Source organism: Haliotis rufescens, unplaced genomic scaffold (assembly GCF_023055435.1).
Source record: "Haliotis rufescens isolate VD_foot unplaced genomic scaffold, xgHalRufe1.0.p SCAF_6, whole genome shotgun sequence".
Lineage (NCBI taxonomy): Eukaryota > Metazoa > Mollusca > Gastropoda > Lepetellida > Haliotidae > Haliotis > Haliotis rufescens.
The window spans coordinates 22,291,025-22,314,080 of NW_025964334.1; the positions used below are offsets into that span (position 1 = coordinate 22,291,025).

A 23,056-nucleotide genomic window follows, 5' to 3' on the forward strand; every position below is an offset into this window, starting at 1 on the left:
AACCCAGGCAATATATCATATACATAGCCTAGAAAATATTATTATACAAAGCCTCATTTAATTATTTGACCAGACCAGTCACTACTACAACGGTTATTAGTCAGCTTCGCCCAATATTTTTCTGCTAACCTAATATGACACCGTATACGGCAACTAAAGACACCATAACAAATTTATTATGCCAAAACGTTTACACTCTCTGGTATCCATTTTGTACATTTTGCCTTTAATCAAAGATTTCCTCATCGATGCTACCAGCTATTGCCATTGCTGATGTCAAAGGGAGACCACTCTTCAAACCTTAGCGGCCAAACCTGGTTGAAAATTTTAATGATAATCTTTATCAATAGAGCCACGAACGTGATCTAAAAACAGATAATGTCCTTGAACATCACAATTAATAATAGTAAAACACAAAACAGTGTCAAAAAACGAATTTCGGCACCAGCATTTACATGTGAAATATGTGAGAGGGGTGGGGGGTGGAAAATCCAAGATGGCTGTTACTGACAGTATATGGTCTCATATTAGGTCAATATCGAACATCTTGGTTTTTTTCCTCAAAATTTGAAGAAATAAATGCATCAAAATTAAAATCAGAAACTTGTCGAAAATCTTACATATAAATTGTGCGTAGTGATATGTTTTCCATTTCCGTGTGAACCAAAATAAGCAGCCTATTAACTATTTAAAACAAAATACTTGAACAGAGTTTTGTAGAATAATTGAAACTTTAATGACGGTAACAACAACGATTCTGTGCCATTTGATCCTATTTCTGGCATAATTTCACTGATATTTATCTTTCAAATCAACCTGCACTCTCACTTGAGGATGTCTCATGGTAGAGAGGTCGCATTATGCTTTAGTCAGCGTCATTAATCGTTATGTTTCCACCAGTAATGTTGCCATCAAACATAGTGTTGATACCACCAGAAACATTTACCGGTATAATCGGAGAGTGCTGACTGGCGACTTAAAAGGGATCACCATCTCTAAAGATGCATACCACCTGTATACCTGCACAGGGCACCGAGAGAGATCAGCAACATTAGACATTTTGGGCCTTACGATATGACAATCACGAGGATTCTCACCAGACTTATTCTTTACTTGTTTCGTGGAAACTTCAAGATATTACATCCCCCAACACATGTTTTAGTGATCATTGACACAAAATTTAAAAAGGGATTGTGTTGTAGATCCATAGACAGTATATTATGCTCATCGAAATACTAATTCCAACGGATCAAGACTGCCACAGGGATTCGATCTCTGTATCCCTAATTGGATCAGTTCTCCTCGGTACGTTGCCATACCCTTTATTCTTCAGTTAAATTTTCCTCCCATCTAAAACCTCCCGTGATCTTGAAAATTCAAAGGGTGACGTGAGGGAAAGCCAGACCCTTTGCATTGTGGTGATCTCTTGATGCTGAAACCTGGTGGAGACAGTTTGGTTCATAATTTTCCCCATTTGTTTTTCAAACACTTACATAAACTTGCATAGAAGTGTGTCTAGTTTGTTTGGGTGTATTTCATGCCTTTGGCAAAATTCATTTTGGACTTTTTTCGAAAGTTATCAAACAGTTTTCTTGGCTGTGTTTCTGTTTTGACTGTCAAGGATCACGCTATCAATCATGCCGTCCTCAGCAGCGACAAATCTACTTCAGGCATCGTTAGGCTTCGCCGTTCTCGACGATGGTGTTTTGATGACGAAATGTTGGTCACAGGGAATTTTGGATAATCTGCATTCATCACAGTCAAAATCAAATTCGGTACCATCAACCTGTAACCTGAAATATCCATTTGGCAACACTGGTATCACTGTAGCACCTCCCCTTTGATCTATTAAAACATTGTCTCCAACATCAAAGGAATCCATGTTGTTTGAAAACACCTGCTCATGTTCACCGGCGAAAAAAGTCCCACTTCCACTTCCACTATCTAATTTGCATACTTATATATCCATATTCATGGTTATTGGAGGTGTATTCAAACCTGTGAAGAATTGACAATGTCAATACAGATGATTGAAAACGCACACAAAACCATACAAAGAAACACCATTTGTGTGGAATGTCAGAAGCACATACCAGCCACATTAGGTTCTGGAATTATGGATGTCCTGATTCTTGTATTCTTCACATAGAAATCATTTCTACCAACAATGGACTCTGTTGTATGGCTGGCCATATATGCATTTTTCGGGCAAGTTTGTTATTCAATTCCGTAAGAGTTCGCAGTTCCATAATTCTGTCCATGACCTTGGCAAATAACCCCTTTTCTGATTTGTGGTTCTTCTTGAGAAGGTGCAGGAAGCACTGGACAAGGCGCCACTGTATCTGCTCCACCATTGCACGATCCTTCAACACAGACCGGTCTGTAGACAGATAGAGAAAACAAATACACACACATGAATCTCAATTCACACCGGTCTGCACACAGACACAGATACACACACAAGAATCTCAACTCACACCGATCTGCACACAGACACAGATACACACACAAGAATCTCAACTCACACCGATCTGCACACAGACAAAGATACACATACATGAATCTCAACTCACACCAATCTGCACACAGACAAAGATACACACACATTAATCTCAACTCACACCGGTCTGTAGACAAACAAAGATACCCACATGAATCTCAACTCACACCGATCTGCACACATACAAAGATACACACATGAATCTCAACTCACACCGGTCTCCACACAGACAAAGATACACACATGAATCTCAACTCACACCGGTCTGCACACAGATAAAGATACACACACATGAATCTCAACTCACACCGGTCTGCACACAGATAAAGATACACACACATGAATCTCAACTCACACCGGTCTGCACACAGATAAAGATACACATACATGAATCTCAACTCACACCAGTCTGCACACAGACAAAGATACACACACATGTATCTCAACTCAAACCGGTCTGCACACAGACAAAGATACACATACATGAATCTCAACTCACACCGGTCTGCACACAGACAAAGATACACATACATGAATCTCAACTCACACCGGTCTGCACACAGACAAAGATACACACACATGAATCTCAACTCACACCGGTCTGCACACAGACACAGATACACACACATGAATCTCAACTCACACCGGTCTCCACACAGACAAAGATACACACACATGAATCTCAACTCACACCGGTCTGCACACAGATAAAGATACACACACATGAATCTCAACTCACACCGGTCTGCACACAGACAAAGATACACATACATGAATCTCAACTCACACAGGTCTGCACACAGATAAAGATACACATACATGAATCTCAACTCACACCGGTCTGCATACAGACACAGATACACACACATGAATCTCAACTCACACCGGTCTGCACACAGATAAAGATACACACATGAATCTCAACTCACACCAATCTGCACACAGACACAGATACACACACATGAATCTCAACTCACACCGGTCTGCATACAGACAAAGAAAACACACATTAATGTCAACTCACACCGGTCTGCACACAGACAAAGATACACACACATGAATCTCAACTCACACCAATCTTCACACAGACAAACATACAAACAGATGAATCTCAATTCACACCGGTCTGCACACAGACAAAGATACACACACATGAATCTCAACTCACCCCGGTCTGCACACAGACAAAGATACACACACATGAATCTCAACTCACACCGGTCTGCACACAGACAAAGATACACACACAAGAATCTCAACTCACACCAATCTGCACACAAAGATACACACACATGTATCTCAACTCACACCAATTTGCATCAAAAGATACACACACATGAATCTCAACTCACACCAATCTGCACACAGACAAAGATACACACAAATGAATCTCAACTCACACCGTTCTGCATACAAACAAAGATACACACACATGTATCTCAACTCACACCAATCTGCACACAAAGATACACACACATGAATCTCAACTCACACTGGTCTCCACACAGACAAAGATACACACACAAGAATCTCAACTCACACCAATCTGCACACAAAGATACACACACATGTATCTCAACTCACACCGGTCTGCACACAAAGATACACACACATGAATCTCAACTCACACAGGTCTGCACACAGATAAAGATACACACACATGAATCTCAACTCACACCGATCTGCACACAGACAAAGATACACACACATGAATCTCAACTCACACCGGTCTGCACACAGACAAAGATACACACACATGAATCTCAACTCACACCAATCTGCACACAGACAAAGATACACACACATGTATCTCAACTCACACCAATCTGCACACAAAGATACACACACATGAATCTCAACCAATATGTAGACAGGATATGTGGACATGCCATAAACCAATTTACCAAGTCTGACCACCTGGTCCTTTAAGTCGTCTCTTACGACTTACTAGGTCAGGGACCAATTATAACTAAGAATCCTCATGTATGATGGTACAAAGTCCGACAAGTCACAAAGATGACCACCTGATCCCCATATTACTCCTCTCAATGACAAACATGAGCAACTGGGGATCTGTTCTGGGTGAAATTGCATCACAATGCTTTTGCAGACAATGGTGATGTCACCATCTACCATGAGGTCACAATCAAATGACATCTCTGCCACAGAAGATGGTTAGCTGTACTTTTAAGACTTAAGACACTGGTTATTACTATTTACAAACTAATGAAGTTGGAATGGTTTCAGATGATAAATAGAATCTGATAGTCAGGCAAGCCTCAAAGTTTTATTGTTTGTTTGTTTGTTGTTTAACGTCGCACTCAACAATATTCCAGTTATATGATGGCAGTCTGTAAATAACTGCGTCTGGACCAGACAGTCCAGTGATTGACATCATGAACATCGATCCACGCAATTGGGATACAATGACATGCATCAACCAAGACAGCGAGTCTGACCACCCCATCCCCTTAGTTGCTTCTTATGACAAGCATAGTCACCTTTTACGGCAAGGATGGGTTGCTAAAGACCTATTCTACCCCGGATCTTCACGGGTCTAATAAACGTTTATTGACTCGTGTAGATATATTTGGTATCAAAAGACACTCGGGGGAGAATCTCTACGCTATTGACAAGGAAATATGATAGAAATCTAGATTGCATCATTGGGCCAAGCATTCAAACAACAAAACAACATATACTCACCAGCAAATGTCACACAAATAGACTTCACAATAACAAATTCGTCTGGCAGTAACGGTAATTTTTTCAGAGTTTGTGCAAAACGAAATGTTTCAACAATAAAGTCGTCGTCCCAAATCTTGCACATCTCACTGCGATGTAGGCACTTTCCGTTCGGCATGCATGCCACCATTAGGTCCATGTTGTAGCCTGAGAAGGTGCCCCACAGCCAGAACTCAAACCGGGAGGCTACAACACGCAAAAGGGCACAGTACAACTTACAGGCCTCCATACATGTCATTACTGATATAAGTTAACGGACACTAAACTTATTCCTCATTTGTAAAATTAATGCTAGACGAGTGAGTGAGTGAGTGAGTGAGTGAGTGAGTGAGTGAGTGAGTGAGTGAGTGAGTGAGTGGGGTTTAACGCCGCTTTTAACAGTATTCCAGTTAAAACGCAGCGTGTCAGCTTAATGTGGAAGGAAAGCCTGCTGTTAGCAATATTCCAGCAATATCACTGCAGGGGACACCTGAAATGAAATGTGGCGTCTTGTGCGTGACGAGCGAACGCTTTAACCACTAGGCTACCCGACTGCCCCACGAAGATGTATCACACATTAACCATGTTGGGAATCGAATGAGCAAACGCTTTAACCATTAGGCTACCCAACCGCCCGATTGTGTGAGTGAGTGATGAGGGTCACAAGAAACGTGCTTCCCTCATTGGACAATGTATTGAATCAAACCGGGGCCCAAACCCATCGTGACAAGCGAAGCTTAAACCACATGACCACCCCCTACCTTGACAAGTGTGATGACTAGGGCTGCTATGAATACACTATGAGGCGAGTACGAGTCGTATCATGAATGTAGCGTAACGAATGCGAATATTAATTCACGAATACAACAACAAGTCAGCAGTTGATGTATTATTTGTTATATTCAGAAAAACAATAACTACATAAATTATTTGACATGGTTTGTTAATTATTAATAATATATTAAACACTTATATACTTCACTTATCAAGGTACTAGTATCTGCTCAAATACGACAATGGCCAGTGACCACAGTACTGTAAAATACTGTAAATATTATAAGAGTGTTGTCTTTGAAGAAATCTATGCATATAATATGTTATGGATATGGTTAGGTACAGGGTATGTAAATGCACATGATTGCTTAGAAATAATTATTTGATTCTAGTGGCCACGAATAATGAATTCAATTCATGAATGGATACGGTGTGATTCACCAAATACGCGAGTGAATTTTATCATCCAAAACTGGCTCCCACAGGAGATATCGCTTGGGTGAGATCAAGCGATATCTACACTGTAGATATCGCTGCAAAGAAGTTGCATCACAATGCTTTGCAGACCACTGTGACGTCATTGGTTACCATGACGTCACAATCAAAGGACATCACTAATGGCTCTGTTATTGAAGCTGTTAGCAGTACTTTTTACACTTAAGACACTGTTTATTACTGTCTACAAACTGAAAAAGTAGGAAGAATGATGTTGGATGATGAATAAAATCTTACTCTCGTGTCTTTTGATATCAAATATATCAACACTCATTCATAAAAGTGGAAAAAAATCCATATTTGATATCAAAAGACACGAGGGTGAGATTCTCTAGTAACAGCCCCAGTGCTGACCAACAGACGTTACCTTTAACTAAACTAGCCTGGTCCTCAATGTGAAGGTCTGTGAATCCTGGGATGAGTTTGACAAAATTGATGTACTTCCTTATTCCGTTCTCCATGTGGGTGGCAAAATAACCCATCATTTCCTGCCGGTTGTCAATGTCCATCCCTGTCTGCTCGTAGATGTCCATGTACTGGTCTTGGGACAATGTCGGCAGCGACCCAAACATCTCCTCCTTACTCTGATACCCATCCTGTAAGAGATGGAGATAATTCAAGTTCATGAATCAGGTATAAAGGTACAATTGGTGAGTGAGTGAGTGAGTGAGTGAGTGAGTGAGTTAGTTAGTTTACACCACTTTTTGCAATATTCCAGCATGGCAGGGAACACAAGATTGGCTTCACACATTGTACCCTTGAGGGGAATGGAACATGGGTCGGTGGACACTTTAACCGCTGGGCTACCCAACCACCCCTGTTCTTGTCTGCAGATCATGGTAGTAGAGTGATGTAATATGACTCGGTACTATAAAGATGTGAACCTTGACAGGCGTAAGCCATTTAATGTCATCCATAACGTCCTGAGTCCTGAGACGTAAAACTGAATACTGTAAATCGGTCACCAAATTAATGCGAGGGCTGACTCCTGTCCTAAAATGTGTCATGACATCAATGCGAGTAGCCCTACCTTTGAACTAATCAGCAAACTTCCATGAAATGAAAAGCAGGAAATTCCAAGTAAGGCATATTCAAATGACATAGGTCAGGTCAACGACAAAGATTGTACAGGTTCAAAGTGTTTTTACACGAGTCAGCGCAATCTTTTGAATATAATGAGAAGTGTCATGGTTTCACCACCACTGATGTTACTGTACTGGACACTTTCACAACGCAGGCGAGCAGTGTTATGGTTTCACCACCACTGATGTTACTGTACTGGACGTTTTCACGACGTGGGCGAGCAGTGTTATGGTTTCACCACGACTGATGTTACTGTACTGGACGTTTTCACGACGTGGGCGAGCAGTGTTATGGTTTCACCACCACTGAGGTTACTGTACTGGACGTTTTCACGACGTGGGCGAGCAGTGTTATGGTTTCACCACGACTGATGTTACTGTACTGGCCAATTTCACGACGCGGGCGAGCAGTGTTATGGTTTCACCACGACTGATGTTACTGTACTGGATATTTTCACAACGCAGGCGAGCAGTGTTATGGTTTCACCACGACTGATGTTACTGTACTGGATATTTTCACGACGCAGCGAGCAGTGTTATGGTTTCACCACGACTGATGTTACTGTACTGGACGTTTTCACGACGTGGGCGAGCAGTGTTATGGTTTCACCACGACTGATGTTACTGTACTGGACGTTTTCACGACGCGGGCAAGCAGTGTTATGGTTTCACCACGACTGATGTTACTGTACTGGACGTTTTCACGACGTGGGCGAGCAGTGTTATGGTTTCAACACAACTGATGTTACTGTACTGGACGTTTTCACGACGCAGCGAGCAGTGTTATGGTTTCACAACGACTGATGTTACTGTACTGGACATTTTCACGACGCGGGCAAGCAGTGTTATGGTTTCACCACGACTGATGTTACTGTACTGGACGTTTTCACGACGCGGGCGAGTAGTGTGATGGTTTCACCATGACTGATGTTACTGTACTGGACATTTTCACGACGCGGGCAAGCAGTGTTATGGTTTCACCACAACTGATGTTACTGTACTGGACGTTTTCACGACGCGGGCGAGTAGTGTGATGGTTTCACCATGACTGATGTTACTGTACTGGACATTTTCATGACGCGGGCGAGCAGTGTTATGGTTTCACCACAACTGATGTTACTGTACTGGACATTTTCACGACGCGGGCGAGCAGTGTTATGGTTTCACAACGACTGATGTTACTGTACTGGCCAATTTCACGACGCAGGCAAGCAGTGTTATGGTTTCACCACGACTGATGTTACTGTACTGGATATTTTCACGACGCAGCGAGCAGTGTTATGGTTTCACAACGACTGATGTTACTGTACTGGACATTTTCACGACGCAGCGAGCAGTGTCATGGTTTCACAACAACTGATGTTACTGTACTGGACATTTTCACGACGCGGGCGAGCAGTGTTATGGTTTCACAACGACTGATGTTACTGTACTGGACATTTTCACGACGAGGACGAGCAGTGTTATGGTTTCACCACCACTGACGTTACTGTACTGGACATTTTCACGACGCGGGTAAGCAGTGTTGTGATTTTTGGGCAGGTTTCCAAGAGCAAAGACACTGTCATACGCCATTTGTAACCGACATAACTGGTTGATCAACTTGTGTAAACAAACTGGTTTGTTTGTTTGTAGTTTAACGCAGCACTCAGCAGTATTCCAGCTATATGACAGTGGTCTGTAAATAATCAAGTCTGGACCAGACAATCCAGTGATTGACATCATGAGTATCGATCTACGCAATTGGGATACGATGACATGCATCAACCAAGTCAGAGAGCCTGACAACCCGATCCCATTAGTTACCCCATGTGACAATCATGGTCGCCTTTTAGGGCAAGAATGGGTTGATGAAGACCTATTCTACCTATGACCATCATTGGGACGGATGTTATCATGATCAGAACTTGATTAGAACTGATAAATTCGTAACTTACAAAATGTTTTTTCTGACACTCCAATAGATATGCCTTGGACATGTACGTGCTGGAACAAATGAATGTATGGTGAGCTTCGATCAGACTGGCAATGATGGAGTCACAGTCAATTGGCTCTTCTGGGGTAGGTGGCATTGGTGTTGCTAGGGGCAACAAAGGAAGGCAATCGTTCAAAGTAGTAGCATAACAATATGGTGGCTCCAGATCGCAGGATGCAGCACCAGTGGGACTCATTGGGGTGAAAGGAAATGATTCAAATCCTTCCTGGTGTACAAGTGCTGCCTGGGCTGTGTTTGATGTTGCTGCTTGCTGTCCTGGAAAAGTCTGTGATGTTGTTGCCTGTTCAAGAAGTGTCTGTGATGTTGTTGCCTCTGCTAGAAAAGTCTGTGATGTTGTTGCCTTTTCAAGAAGTGTCTGTGATATTGTTGCCGCTGCTGTCTCAATGTATGAAGCCGTTGCCTGTACTTGGGGAGCATGTAATGTTGTTCCTTGTGCTGTGTGCAATGTTGTTCCTTGTGCTGAGAGCGATGTTGCCTGAGCTGTGAGCGATGTTGTTGCCTGTGCTGTGTGCGATGTTAATGCCTGTGCTGTGAGCGATGTTGTTGCCTGTGGTGTGTGCGATGTTAATGCCTGTGCTGTGAGCGATGTTGTTGCCTGTGCTGTGTGCGCTGTTGTTGCCTCTGCTGTGACAGTATGAGATGTTGTTTCCTGGGCTGTATCAGTACACAATGTTGTCGGTGATGTGCCAGGGGGACATGGTGTCATGGGCAGCTCTGGGGCTTGGCTTGGTGTTGTCAATGGTGTTGTAGGGTGTCCTCTGGAACTTGAAGATCTTGCTTGCCCTCTTCCTCTGGTTCTTGAGGTTGTGCTTGTAGCTGTAGCAGAGGCTTGAAGTGGTGTAGGAGCCACCTCGACAGTCTTGGCTTGAGTCACTGTTGTAATGTTAGGGTGGTGGTCTTGTGTAAGCTCTAGCTGTTTCACCTCCAGAATGTCCTGGGTTCGCTTCTCATGTGTGTATCGGCCAGTCTTGATGGCTGAAGCAAAGATTTAACATGTGTGGTGTCAACAATAATCTGTTGGTTTATGTTGAACTCAGCAATATTCCAGCTAAACGATGGCATCCTGTAAATAATCGAGTCTGGAGGACAAACCAGTGATTGATAATATGACAAAGAATCCATGCGGTTGAAGTATGATGACATACCATGAACCAAATCACTGAGCCTGACCTTCTGATCCAGTAAGTCACCTCACCCAACAAGCACAGTTTGCTTGGGACCAATTCTAACCTTGAACCCCCACGGGCTACAGCCTTATCAAGGAGACCTGTAGGTGATGAAACCACGCCGAACAGGCCAAAATGTTCACCAGTACTAACTTGCTGATGCCCTACCGTTAAGATTATTTAACAAAAGTGAATGATTTTTATTGAAGAATTAAGCATATTCAAATCTTTCTGATTCATCACAGTGTATCATTTCACCTTTACCCGTCACACACTTACCATGTTCACAGACTTCCGAATTTAATCTAGTCTGTTAGCCTGAGACTATTACACTGATGGTAGCCCTCATTGACTCGTAGCATTTGAGGGTTATAATTCTGAACCAGTTCTCAATGCTTCAATTTACTACAAATTTGAACTGAATAAAACTGACAGAATATGTAAACATATATAGTAAATAATTTTGTCTTGTTCAAGCTGGACTAGCAACCAAATTTAGGTTTCCACAAGTGATCTGGGCTCACTTGCACAAAACGATCTTAGCGCTAAGACTATTGTAAGCCTATGTTAAAGTATGGGAGTTATGATCATCTTAGCACTAAGATCGCTTTGTGCAAGTGGACCCTGGACCACCAAGACTAGTCTTAAGGTTCTACTACACCAAATCAGAACCAGTTCGGACAGTGCGGTTTTCGTAGGGAGCCTTCAGTGCAGATCGAGAGATATCTGCAGGCTGTGATTGGAGGATATTGTGTAAGATTTTTATGTCTTTTAAATGTACATCCATCCAGTTATTAAAACTGACCATAGTTTTCTATATTTAGTACTGTCTTTTTCAACATGATGACTTATGCTGAATGTGACCACAGCTATTTTCAAGTAGGTGACATTTGGTGTGAAACTGGGGGTGTTGTGTTTAGCTTCCGGTACTCGGAGCTGGCTAAGCTAGTCAATTTTTTGTTTTTATTGCTGCTCTAAGGCCAAACTGTGCACACACGTATAGGTAATAGCTGTTGAATGCTTAGTTATTTTAAAAAAAAATATAACGTTACTATAGAAGTCTATGGGAAAATATTTGGTTGTGTGTAACCTGTAAAAAAAGAAAATCAAATTTCTAAGGCTGGGTTCACATTATTATAATGCATATGCATACTTGAAATTGTGTATTATGACAGATAAATATGATTATATGGTGAACAATGCAGTGCTAAAAGTCGTCACTTGTTTGATGGTCGGCTGGGTCCTGTGTAGGACCCGGGTCCCAGAGGTCTACCCGGACCCGTGGTTAGTCACTGGATATATTGTTTAATGACAAAAACTCACTATAGCTCAGTGGTTACTACAAGTCGCTAATGGCCACATTTCTTTCTGTCGATGCACTCATTCCCTGTATATGTTTGAGTAAAGATAACGCATGATTTGATCGTTTGATAAATGTATCTTAATAGTTTTTGCCAGGACTGCGTAAAACAATTCCCAATCGGATATTTTGTTCCCAACTCTTGAGACCTGCAGTGGGTACCCTTGTAGGGTCGGGTAATTTGGGGTCGGATACCTGGGTAGTAAATTTGGACTCGTCCAAACCCTAAATGACACCCATTCAGAGGACGCAAGAAACCTGCATAGTGGACACTGTTTGTGTTGAAAACATGCACCTAAATTTCCCAATTGTGCCCATTGTGACACAAGTTATAGTCTGTTGTTTTAATTAACTTAAAAAACACAACATTTTCATTCAGTCTGTCATTATAAATAACTAAAGAAATATTGTTGGGAGTTTTTCTTTTGAAATAAACGTCATAGGAGGAAATTAAAAACAAACAGAACAAGAATGAGGCGCCACCTGAAGCATTAGAGTATCCTGAGTGCAGAAAAGGTAAGATTGGATTTTTTTTAGCAATGATGACAATACAGACAACCTCAGCAATACAGACAAGGGTCCTGATGGACTCAAGAATACAGACAAGGGTCCTGATGACCTCAACAATACAGACCCTCAACAATACAGACAAGGTTCCTGATCCCCTTAACAATACAGACCCTCAACGATACAGACAAGGGTCCTGATGACCTCAACAATACAGACCCTCAACAATACAGACAAGGGTCCTGATGGCCTCAACAATACAGATAAGGGTCCTGATGACCTCAACAATACAGCCAGCCTCAATTATACAGACAAGGGTCCTGATGACCTCAACAATACAGACCCTCAATACAGACAAGGGTCCTGATGCCCTCATCAATACAGACAATGTTCCTGATGGGCTCAACAATACAGACAAGCTCAACAATACAGATAAGGGTCCTGATGACCTCAACAATACAGACAACCTCAATTATACACACAAGGGTCCGGATGCCCTCAACAATACAGACAATGCTCCTGATGGCCTCAACAATACACACAACCTCAATTATACAGACAAGGGTCCTGATGACCTCAACAATACAGAACCTCAACAATACAGACAAGGGTCCTGATGCCCTCATCAATACAGACAACCTCAATTATACACACAAGGGTCCGGATGCCCTCAACAATACAGACAATGCTTCCGATGACCCTAAAAAATACAGGCAATAGCCCTGATGACCCTCAACAATACAGACAAGGGTCCTAATTACCCTCAATTATACAGACAAGGGTCCTGATGACCTCAGCAATACAGACAACCTGAACAATAGAGACAATGCTCCTGATGACCTGAACAATACAGACAAGGGTCCTGATGACCTCAACAATAGAGACAATGCTCCTGATCAGGGGTGGAAATTTGCCATTTCCCGACTCCCGGGGCAAGTAGAAATACAAGGTCGGGCAAAAAAATCACTTACTTTAACTTGTCCGGAGGCAAGTAATATATTTGAAATTACTATCACTGTCTACATGTCTAACTACTGGAAATCGCGCTTTCATAACATCGACTGTTTTTTTTCCGTAGTTATAACAAGCGATTTCATTGGATTAAAATTGGTTTCAAATGACGCTATTCTTGCCGAAATCTGCTACAAATTTCGTGATTGGTCAATTTTGAGCATGTGACCTCAGGCAGCCAATCAAATTACAGGTGTGATACCAAGCTCGTGTTTGATAAATTTCAGAAGTTGGCGAAAGATTTTTGTTAAATCGTGTTATTCTGAACAGGAAATCACGATATATATTAAAAATATGGAACTTCGTGAATGTATCGTGCTAGGTTACGAGCAGTGACAAAGATTTTTCATGCATATATTTTTGCATTAAACATCGTGTCCGAGCCGAGAATTCAAGGCGACGAAAGCCGAGATGTCATTTGACTTACATTACACGCGATTGCACGGAAAGATGGAAATAATAACTTAGATGTAAGTTTGATTACTTTTAGATATATTTTTGTTGATTTTTTTTATTACTTTGTATAATATATTTAAAGATTTGTTTAAAACGTCTTTATTTTGCTCTTTGACATGTTCGATTTGGACCCGTTGTCGAAATGTGTGTCCGAGAAATTTATTTTCAATAACATCGCAGGAAACAGTGAATAATGTTTTAATTTATCGATAAAAAAATTGAAATGGAACACGTATTTCAGACATTGTGAAATGCGATAGATTTAATAAATGAATGATAATACAGGTAGGTCCATAAAAATATATACTATTTTGACGTGACTACGGCTTGGCCGGAAAACCGGCCTACGGTGTCTGGGGACTCGATGTTTCTTGGCCGGAAAACCGGCCTACGGTGATGAAAGAGATAAACACATATTGATGATTTGAAGTTTTATTTTGAAATTATTCGGGCAAGTGAAAATGAAATCAGGGCAAGTGAAAATTGTCTTTAAACTTGTCCGATGGCAAGTGAAGTGTTTTTTTAAATTTCCACCCCTGCTGATGACCTGAACAATACAGACAATGGTCCTGATGACCTCAGCAATACAGAGAACCTGAACAATACAGACAATGGTCCTAATGACCTCAACAATAGAGACAATGCTCCTGATGACCTCAACAATACAGACAAGGGTTCTGATGACCTCAACAATACAGTCAATGCTCCTGATGACCTCAACAATACAGACAAGGGTCCTTATGACCTCAACAATAGAGACAATGCTCCTGATGACCTCAACAATACAGACAATGCTCCTGATGCCCTCAACAATACAGACAAGGGTCCTGATGACCTCATCAATAAAGAAAAAGGTCCTTATGACCTCAACAACACAGACAAGGGTCCTGATGACCCTCAACAATACAGACAATGCTCCTGATGCCCTCAACAATACAGACAAGGGTCCTGATGACCTCAACAATACAGACAATGCTCCTGATGACCTCAACAATACAGACAAGCGTCCTGATGACCTCAACAATAAAGATAAAGGTCCTTATGATCTCAACAATACAGACAAGGGTCCTGATGACCTCAACAATACAGACAATGCTCCTGATGACCTCAACAATACAGACAAGCGTCCTGATGACCTCAACAATAAAGATAAAGGTCCTTATGATCTCAACAATACAGACAAGGGTCCTGATGACCTCAACAATACAGACAATGCTCCTGATGACCTCAACAATACAGACAAGGGTCCTGATGACCTCAACAATAAAGATAAAGGTCCTTATGATCTCAACAATACAGACAAGGGTCCTGATGACCTTAACAATACAGACAATGCTCCTGATGACCTCAACAATACAGACAAGGGTTCTGATGACCTCAACAATACAGATAAAGGTCCTTATGACCTCAACAATACAGACAAGGGTCCTGATGACCTCAACAATACAGACAATGCTCCTGATGACCTCAACAATACAGACAATGCTCCTGATGCCCTCAACAATACAGACAAGGGTCCTGATGACCTCATCAATAAAGTGAGTGAGTGAGTGAGTGAGGTTTTACGCCGCTTTTAGCAATATTCCAGCAATATCACGGCGGGGGACACCAGAAATGGGCTTCACACATTGTACCCATGTCGGGAATCGAACCCGAGTCTTCGGCGTGACGAGCTAACGCTTTAACCACTAGGCTACCCGACCGCCCCTCATCAATAAAGAAAAAGGTCCTTATGACCTCAACAACACAGACAAGGGTCCTGATGACCCTCAACAATACAGACAATGCTCCTGATGCCCTCAACAATACAGACAAGGGTCCTGATGACCTCATCAATAAAGATAAAGGTCCTTATGATCTCAACAATACAGACAAGGGTCCTGATGACCTTAACAATACAGACAATGCTCCTGATGACCTCAACAATACAGACAAGGGTTCTGATGACCTCAACAATACAGATAAAGGTCCTTATGACCTCAACAATACAGACAATGCTCCTGATGCCCTCAACAATACAGACAATGCTCCTGATGACCTCAACAATACAGACAATGCTCCTGATGCCCTCAACAATACAGACAAGGGTCCTGATGACCTCATCAATAAAGAAAAAGGTCCTTATGACCTCAACAACACAGACAAGGGTCCTGATGACCCTCAACAATACAGACAATGCTCCTGATGCCCTCAACAATACAGACAAGGGTCCTGATGACCTCAACAATACAGACAATGCTCCTGATGACCTCAACAATACAGACAATGCTCCTGATGACCTCAACAATAAAGATAAAGGTCCTTATGATCTCAACAATACAGACAAGGGTCCTGATGACCTCAACAATACAGACAATGCTCCTGATGACCTCAACAATAAAGATAAAGGTCCTTATGATCTCAACAATACAGACAATGGTCCTGATGACCTTAACAATACAGACAATGCTCCTGATGACCTCAACAATACAGACAAGGGTTCTGATGACCTCAACAATACAGATAAAGGTCCTTATGACCTCAACAATACAGACAAGGGTCCTGATGACCTCAACAATACAGACAATGCTCCTGATGCCCTCAACAATACAGACAAGGGTCCTGATGACCTCATCAATACAGATAAAGGTCCTGATGACCTCAACAACACAGACAAGGGTCCTGATGACCTCAACAATACAGACAAGGGTCCTTATGACCTCAACAATAGAGACAATGCTCCTGATGACCTCAACAATACAGACAATGCTCCTGATGCCCTCAACAATACAGACAAGGGTCCTGATGACCTCATCAATAAAGATAAAGGTCCTTGTGATCTCAACAATACAGACAATGGTCCTGATGACCTTAACAATAGAGACAATGCTCCTGATGCCCTCAACAATACAGACAAGGGTTCTGATGACCTCAACAATACAGATAAAGGTCCTTATGACCTCAACAATACAGACAAGGGTCCTGATGACCTCATCAATACAGATAAAGGTCCTGATGACCTCAACAACACAGACAAGGGTCCTGATGACCTCAACAATACAGATAAAGGTCCTGATGACCTCCACAACACAGACAAGGGTCCTGATGACCCTCAACAATACAGACAATGCTCCTGATGACCTCAACAATACAGACAAGGGTCCTGATGACCTCAACAATACAGATAAAGGTCCTGATGACCTCAACAATATAGATAAAGGTCCTTATGACCTCAACAACTTAGACAATGCTCCTGATGACCTCAACAATACAGACAAGGGTCCTGATGACCTCAACAATACAGATAAAGGTCCTTATGATCTCAACAATACAGACAATGGTCCTGATGACCTCAACAATACAGACAATGGTCCTGATGACCCTTAACAATACAGACAACCTGGACAATACAGACAAGAGTCCTGAATAAGTTCAAGTTCTATATCGGCCTTACCAATACCAACTGGTTGGAAGTTTCAAAAAGTGATCATACCACAAGAAAACCATGGTGTTATCTTGTCCAGTGAATTAAACAAGTTGTCAGGAATGGACACAGCCAATAGGCTGAGATTGGTGACAATATAGAGGAACTCGCTGTTACGGATGTAATGATTCACCAATACATTGATGTATCGATAACATTCTCAGACGATCCAATACGCAATACACAATTATCTTAACCATTTCTTTATTCATATTTTAATCCTGTTTCGTTTCATACATGGGACATTTAAAACAGCAATGGCATGACTTTGTTTGCAAAATGTGTCCTACATACATATTAATATACAATTTGATCATTATCTATTTATGCCATATCTACATTGTACAATGAACAGTTTTAAGACTTAACTTCTGTTCCAGTGCTTTTTGTAGCTGGTGTTGTTGACATTCAAGTTTCTTCCAATATATAGTACTGATTGCAATAAGATATGTATTTTCAAATATGAGACCAGATATTCAGGAAGTATCAAGACTTTTTAATAGTTTGCATGCCCTATCAAATATTAACATTCACTCAAATATGCCTCAAAGTAAATATTTGTGATACAGGTCGTATCATAAACAGAGTATCGTGATATGTATCAAATTGGGAGATAGTCATATCGTGACATTTGAAGCTTGTTGTATTTCTAGCCAAATCTAGCTATTTTACATAAACTAGTCCAAAAATAGCTGTGGTCAAGTTGGTTATGACTTAATGTTGCATACTCCTGTTTGTGTCTGTTTGATTGTTTGTTTGTTGGTTAAGGCTGCACAGAGCAATACTCAAGCTATATATATGACGGCGGTCCGTAAATAATCGAGTCTGGACCAGGCAAAACAGTGACTGACCTCATGAGCATCGATCCACGCAATTGGGATACGAGAACATGCATCAACCAAGTCAGCGAGCCTGACTACCCGATCTGGTTAGTCGCCTCTTACGACAAGCATAGTCACCTTTTATGTAAAGCATGGGTTGCTGAAGACCTATTCTTCCCTGGATCTTCACGAGTTTCAAGTTTGTGGATCATAATTCCAAATTATTCTTTTTTATCTCGCCTTCCTTTTGTGATACCTTTTGTCAGTCCTGGGCATGTAGAGCATCAATTCAATAATTCAATGTTGGGTCTCATTTTCTGCCTGTTTCTCTAAAGAGAAGTTTAAAATATTAGCTCACCTGTCTTAGACATGCCGACATCGATACATTTCTCGTAACGGCAAGATGGGCAGGTGCTGCGTCTTCCCATACCAATCTTGCATCGGCCAGATGCAGAGCACTTGTATTTGTCTTTACGCTGCAGACTTCGTCGGAAGAACCCCTGAATAAAAAACCTGAATTTGAGCAAGCAGAAAAAAATATGGTTTGTATGGTTTTAATCAGAGAAACAGTTGTAACAATGTCGACACCACTGACAGCCATATATGTTCAGAAAGTATGAGTTCAGAGTGAGTATGGTTTTACGCCGCTTTTAGCAATATTTCAGCAATATCACGACAGGGGACACAAGAAATGGGCTTCACACATTGTACCCATGTTGGGAATCGAACCCGGTTCTTCGCCGTGACGAGCAAAGGCTTCGACCACTAGGCTACCCACCCCCCCCCACCGATTACTAATTACAAGGGTCCTGTAAAGTAATGAAATGGGTGTTGTGTACAGTACTGTAACATTTTAGCAAGTGTATCCTCTTGTATCGATACAGAAAAAAAATTATCATGTATAGTATCGTCGCATGAAATCTCACGATGCACCAGTGCACCGATGTAACATTTCATTAAATTCACCGAAATTTCAAAGGAAAACATCATTCGTGAATATTTTTTTAAAGTGCAGTTTACAAGATACACGCTTTTTCCCACTGGACGAGTGGTCGGTCACATGACCATGATAATGTTCATAGGTGTATGAACGACACATTTTCACATTCATACGTTTTTCACAAGACTGTATTGGTGAAATGATGCAAGCTCCCATCTTCACACAGTTTGGCCCTAACTCTATGAAAGTGCACGCTCCACTGAACTCATTCAAAGCATAAGTCAATTCTTAAATGAATTTCTGTGAAGATTTTAGGTTAAAGAATAATAATAATGAAACTTTTATATTTTATTACCCAAAATACCAAAACACAGAAATAATATTGCAATATGCATCGTTTAATAAGCGTATTGCAGTCCTATAATATTAAGACCAAGTTAAAACGAGAGATGTTTTGTCCTCACCTTGCAGGCTTCACAGGTGTTGACTCCATAATGGAATCCACTTGCCTTTTCCCCACACACTCGACATGGTGGAAGGGAATTGGCAACTGCCGTGGGTACAACCACAGTACGACTAGTCGGGGAAGTGGTTGGACTGGATCTGGATGGAGACGATGTAGTCGATGATGCTGCTGATGTAGTCGACGGTGATACTGATGAAGTTGATGATGACGATGATGTAGGTGACTGAGTGTCAGTTTCCTCTATCATTGTCTTGGGCCTGCAATATCCCATTAGTAACCTCTTAGTCTTATGACAAGCAATGTCAAGCAAGGTCGCCTTTTACCTAGCATTAGTTGCTGAAGACCTTTTCACTTTGCTGCAATGGTTTTTGCTTAGTTCCATCTCCATTATCTGTGTTCAAGATAAACTATCCCTAGCACTCTCCTCATAACCACCTGCACAGTCTTAAATAGAGTGTAATTTTGTAACTTGAAACTCCACAAATCCCATCAAATTCTGATCAATGGAGGATCTGGTATATTCAAACCTGGATCCTCATTAGGGCTGGGATGATACACTAACTGTGCAATCCAATTATGTATCAAGATACCTTACTCACGATCCGATATGTATCACGATACTTGCATCTGCTCTTATCTGTGGTGCGTAAGACAGGGTGGCCAAATATACCTGGCACACTGATGATTTACAGTTGGCAGTGTCAAATATGGCGTAATGAATGAAAATATTTATGTTTTCACTTGCACTACTTATCAGTGTTTATTGGAACAGTTATTAAAGCAAACATTTAAGGTCAGAATCAATATTTTTTCCTTAGATTTGTTTATTTGTTGTTTAACGCCGCACTAAGCAATATTCCAGCTATATGACGGCAGTCTGTAAATAATCAAGTCTGACCAGACAATCCAGTGATTGATATCATGAGCATCAATCCATGCAAGTGGGATTGATGACATGCATCAACCAAGTCAGCAAGCCTGACCACTCGATACTGTTAGTCGCCTCCTACGACAAGCATAGTCGCCTTTTACGACAAGCATGGGTTGCTGAAGACCTATTCTACCTCGGATCTTCATGGGTCTTTCTAAGTGTGCGACTGTGATAGATACTTGTATCGAGAAGTAAAAAATCACGATCTACCGATGCATCCTTATAGGTGTTAACAGTAATGAATGACATTATGCATAAAATGAATAAAATAACTTACAAACCCAAGGCCAGATAAACAACGAGCACTTTTCATAGTCATAAAAGGTTTTATAAAGAGCTAACTTGCATATTTCAGTGCAGGTTAGCTGAGATGCTATTTCTGGTGTTACTTGCTCAAGGAAATGTCTCTGCATTGAGAAAAAGAGTCAATACTCATTGTTTGCCTGTCTTATTCACTCTCCAGAGGATATCCCCCATAAAAAGAAAAGGGTGCACTATATACATGAAACTTCTTTAAAAATATCATGACCCCTAAATGTAGATAATAACACTAAAAAGAAAACATACATACTTTGGGTCACCATTACTCCCATTTATCAAGTATAATCTGTGCAAGTAGGTTTGAGTTTCTTAAACTGCACCCTAACATGTGACATCAGTATTCCTTTGAATGCCAAGGACATATTAGCATAAATAAATTGCAAGTGATTTCATGGCATTTGATTGGCTAACCAAGCAATATTTTTTGCATTTATGCTTTCATAAACCTAAACAAAAATTAGGCCATGCCTCCTAACAATCTCATTACAATTGCGCGAACTTTGACCGACCAATGGAATGACCAAGCAGAAGGCAGCTTTCTCGTGCTTTACGGCACAAATTTCAAATTGGCAACTACGCTTCGAAACATATTTTGACAAATTCTTGATTACAAATTTGAAACTGAACAAAAAAACATTCTGGAATGGCTAAAAGATGGTCGAGATTGTAAGGATTCAGTCGTCAAACGAGTAACTATCGTTCGGAATACCCCATGTTAAAGTTTTCAAGATTGCATGATTAGAAATCACATTTTATAATCTGGTAAGCGACGGACTGATTGGTCGGATGAAAGGTCGTTCTGACGTAACCCCGAATGGGATGTCTTCAGATCTTTGTATAGCGGAAGCGAGAACTAAGATCTGATTTTAATGAGATTGTGCCTCCTAACAGACTACTGTTTACTGATTGCCTCGTAATGGAGTAGGCGAGGCTTGTGTTGCAATTTTGCACTGAATGATGTCACTTATTTTGTACTGTTAAGGTTTTTTGGCATAAGGACTAAATAGTTTTTAAGCAGTCTGTGAAGTTATTGTTATTATTTATAAGAATTGACTTAAATATGTTTTTTGCATTATACGGAGGTATATATCTAACTAACTGTACCAATCTACAGTGTGCATGCAGACCAATTTTTACATTTTTACGTCCATAAACACAGAGACCATATACCCATATATATGGTCTCTGATAAACATAAAACATATTGAAGTCAGTTCTTAAATGAACAAACTGCTGATAATCCGCACCCAAGGGTCCTAAAATATAAACAAGCACCGAAATCACCCAGTGACACACACATGAACATGGACGTCTAGCAGTGTCAAACAAGCTGGTGAAGGTGTGTCAAGTGTCATTTCAAAAGAATGTCCTGATCCAACCGGCTTATGTCAATATCGACACACAGTCCGTGGATAAACTATAATCACGATCATTATCGGAAAGTTTGATGATGTCAAATGTTGGTGTCAGGCCATAAACACGTTTCGAAACAGCCGACTGTGACCTGGTGCGCTGTCGCACTCGAGTTGCCTAGTGTGTACCGCTAAGAACGTGTTCCCCTGACACGATAGATGAGATAGCATAACTTAGATCTACTGGCCTACAGTCATGGTAGAGAAGTCACGTTACCTGTTGGAAACAGAAGCGCTGAAACTCCCGATCTAACGTTGACAAGTGGTCAACTATCAATTGATCGTATATTCATACACGTATCAACACATTTCTACTAGTTGTTTTGAAGTGTTTATGAAAACAACACAGTAAAGCTTCATGTGATATCCGCTGACACAGATTGTTTTCTCATAGTCACGTGAATTTCATTTTTTCGCCTTCACTGGCAGAAGAGCGACAATCTTGTGTCATTGACTCTCGGAGATGTAATCCCTTATAACATATAATGATGTTTAAAAGGGACATAACTGCAAATGGATTAGTGCGGCGTCTACCAGCCGAACTGGCTGTAAATGCTTTAGAATCTTTCAATTGAGGAATATTTTCTTTTCTGTTTAAAAACACATACAACAGTGCTTGTATGACATAACG

General features: G+C 41.1%; 1 protein-coding gene across 1 annotated transcript; it reads right to left on the reverse strand.

The window, feature by feature from the left end:
• Positions 1-649: 649 nt before the first annotated feature.
• LOC124150786 (mucin-5AC-like) lies at positions 650-22,827 on the reverse strand. The gene is made up of 7 exons (XM_046522859.2): positions 22,643-22,827; positions 19,760-20,018; positions 18,714-18,855; positions 9,513-10,546; positions 6,861-7,089; positions 5,207-5,431; positions 650-2,380 (listed from the first exon to the last, which is right to left on the reverse strand). The coding sequence occupies exons 2-7, from the start codon at positions 20,006-20,008 to the stop codon at positions 2,142-2,144; spliced, it is 2,118 nt and encodes a 705-aa protein (XP_046378815.2). The 5' UTR covers positions 20,009-20,018; positions 22,643-22,827; the 3' UTR covers positions 650-2,141.
• Positions 22,828-23,056: the final 229 nt, after the last annotated feature.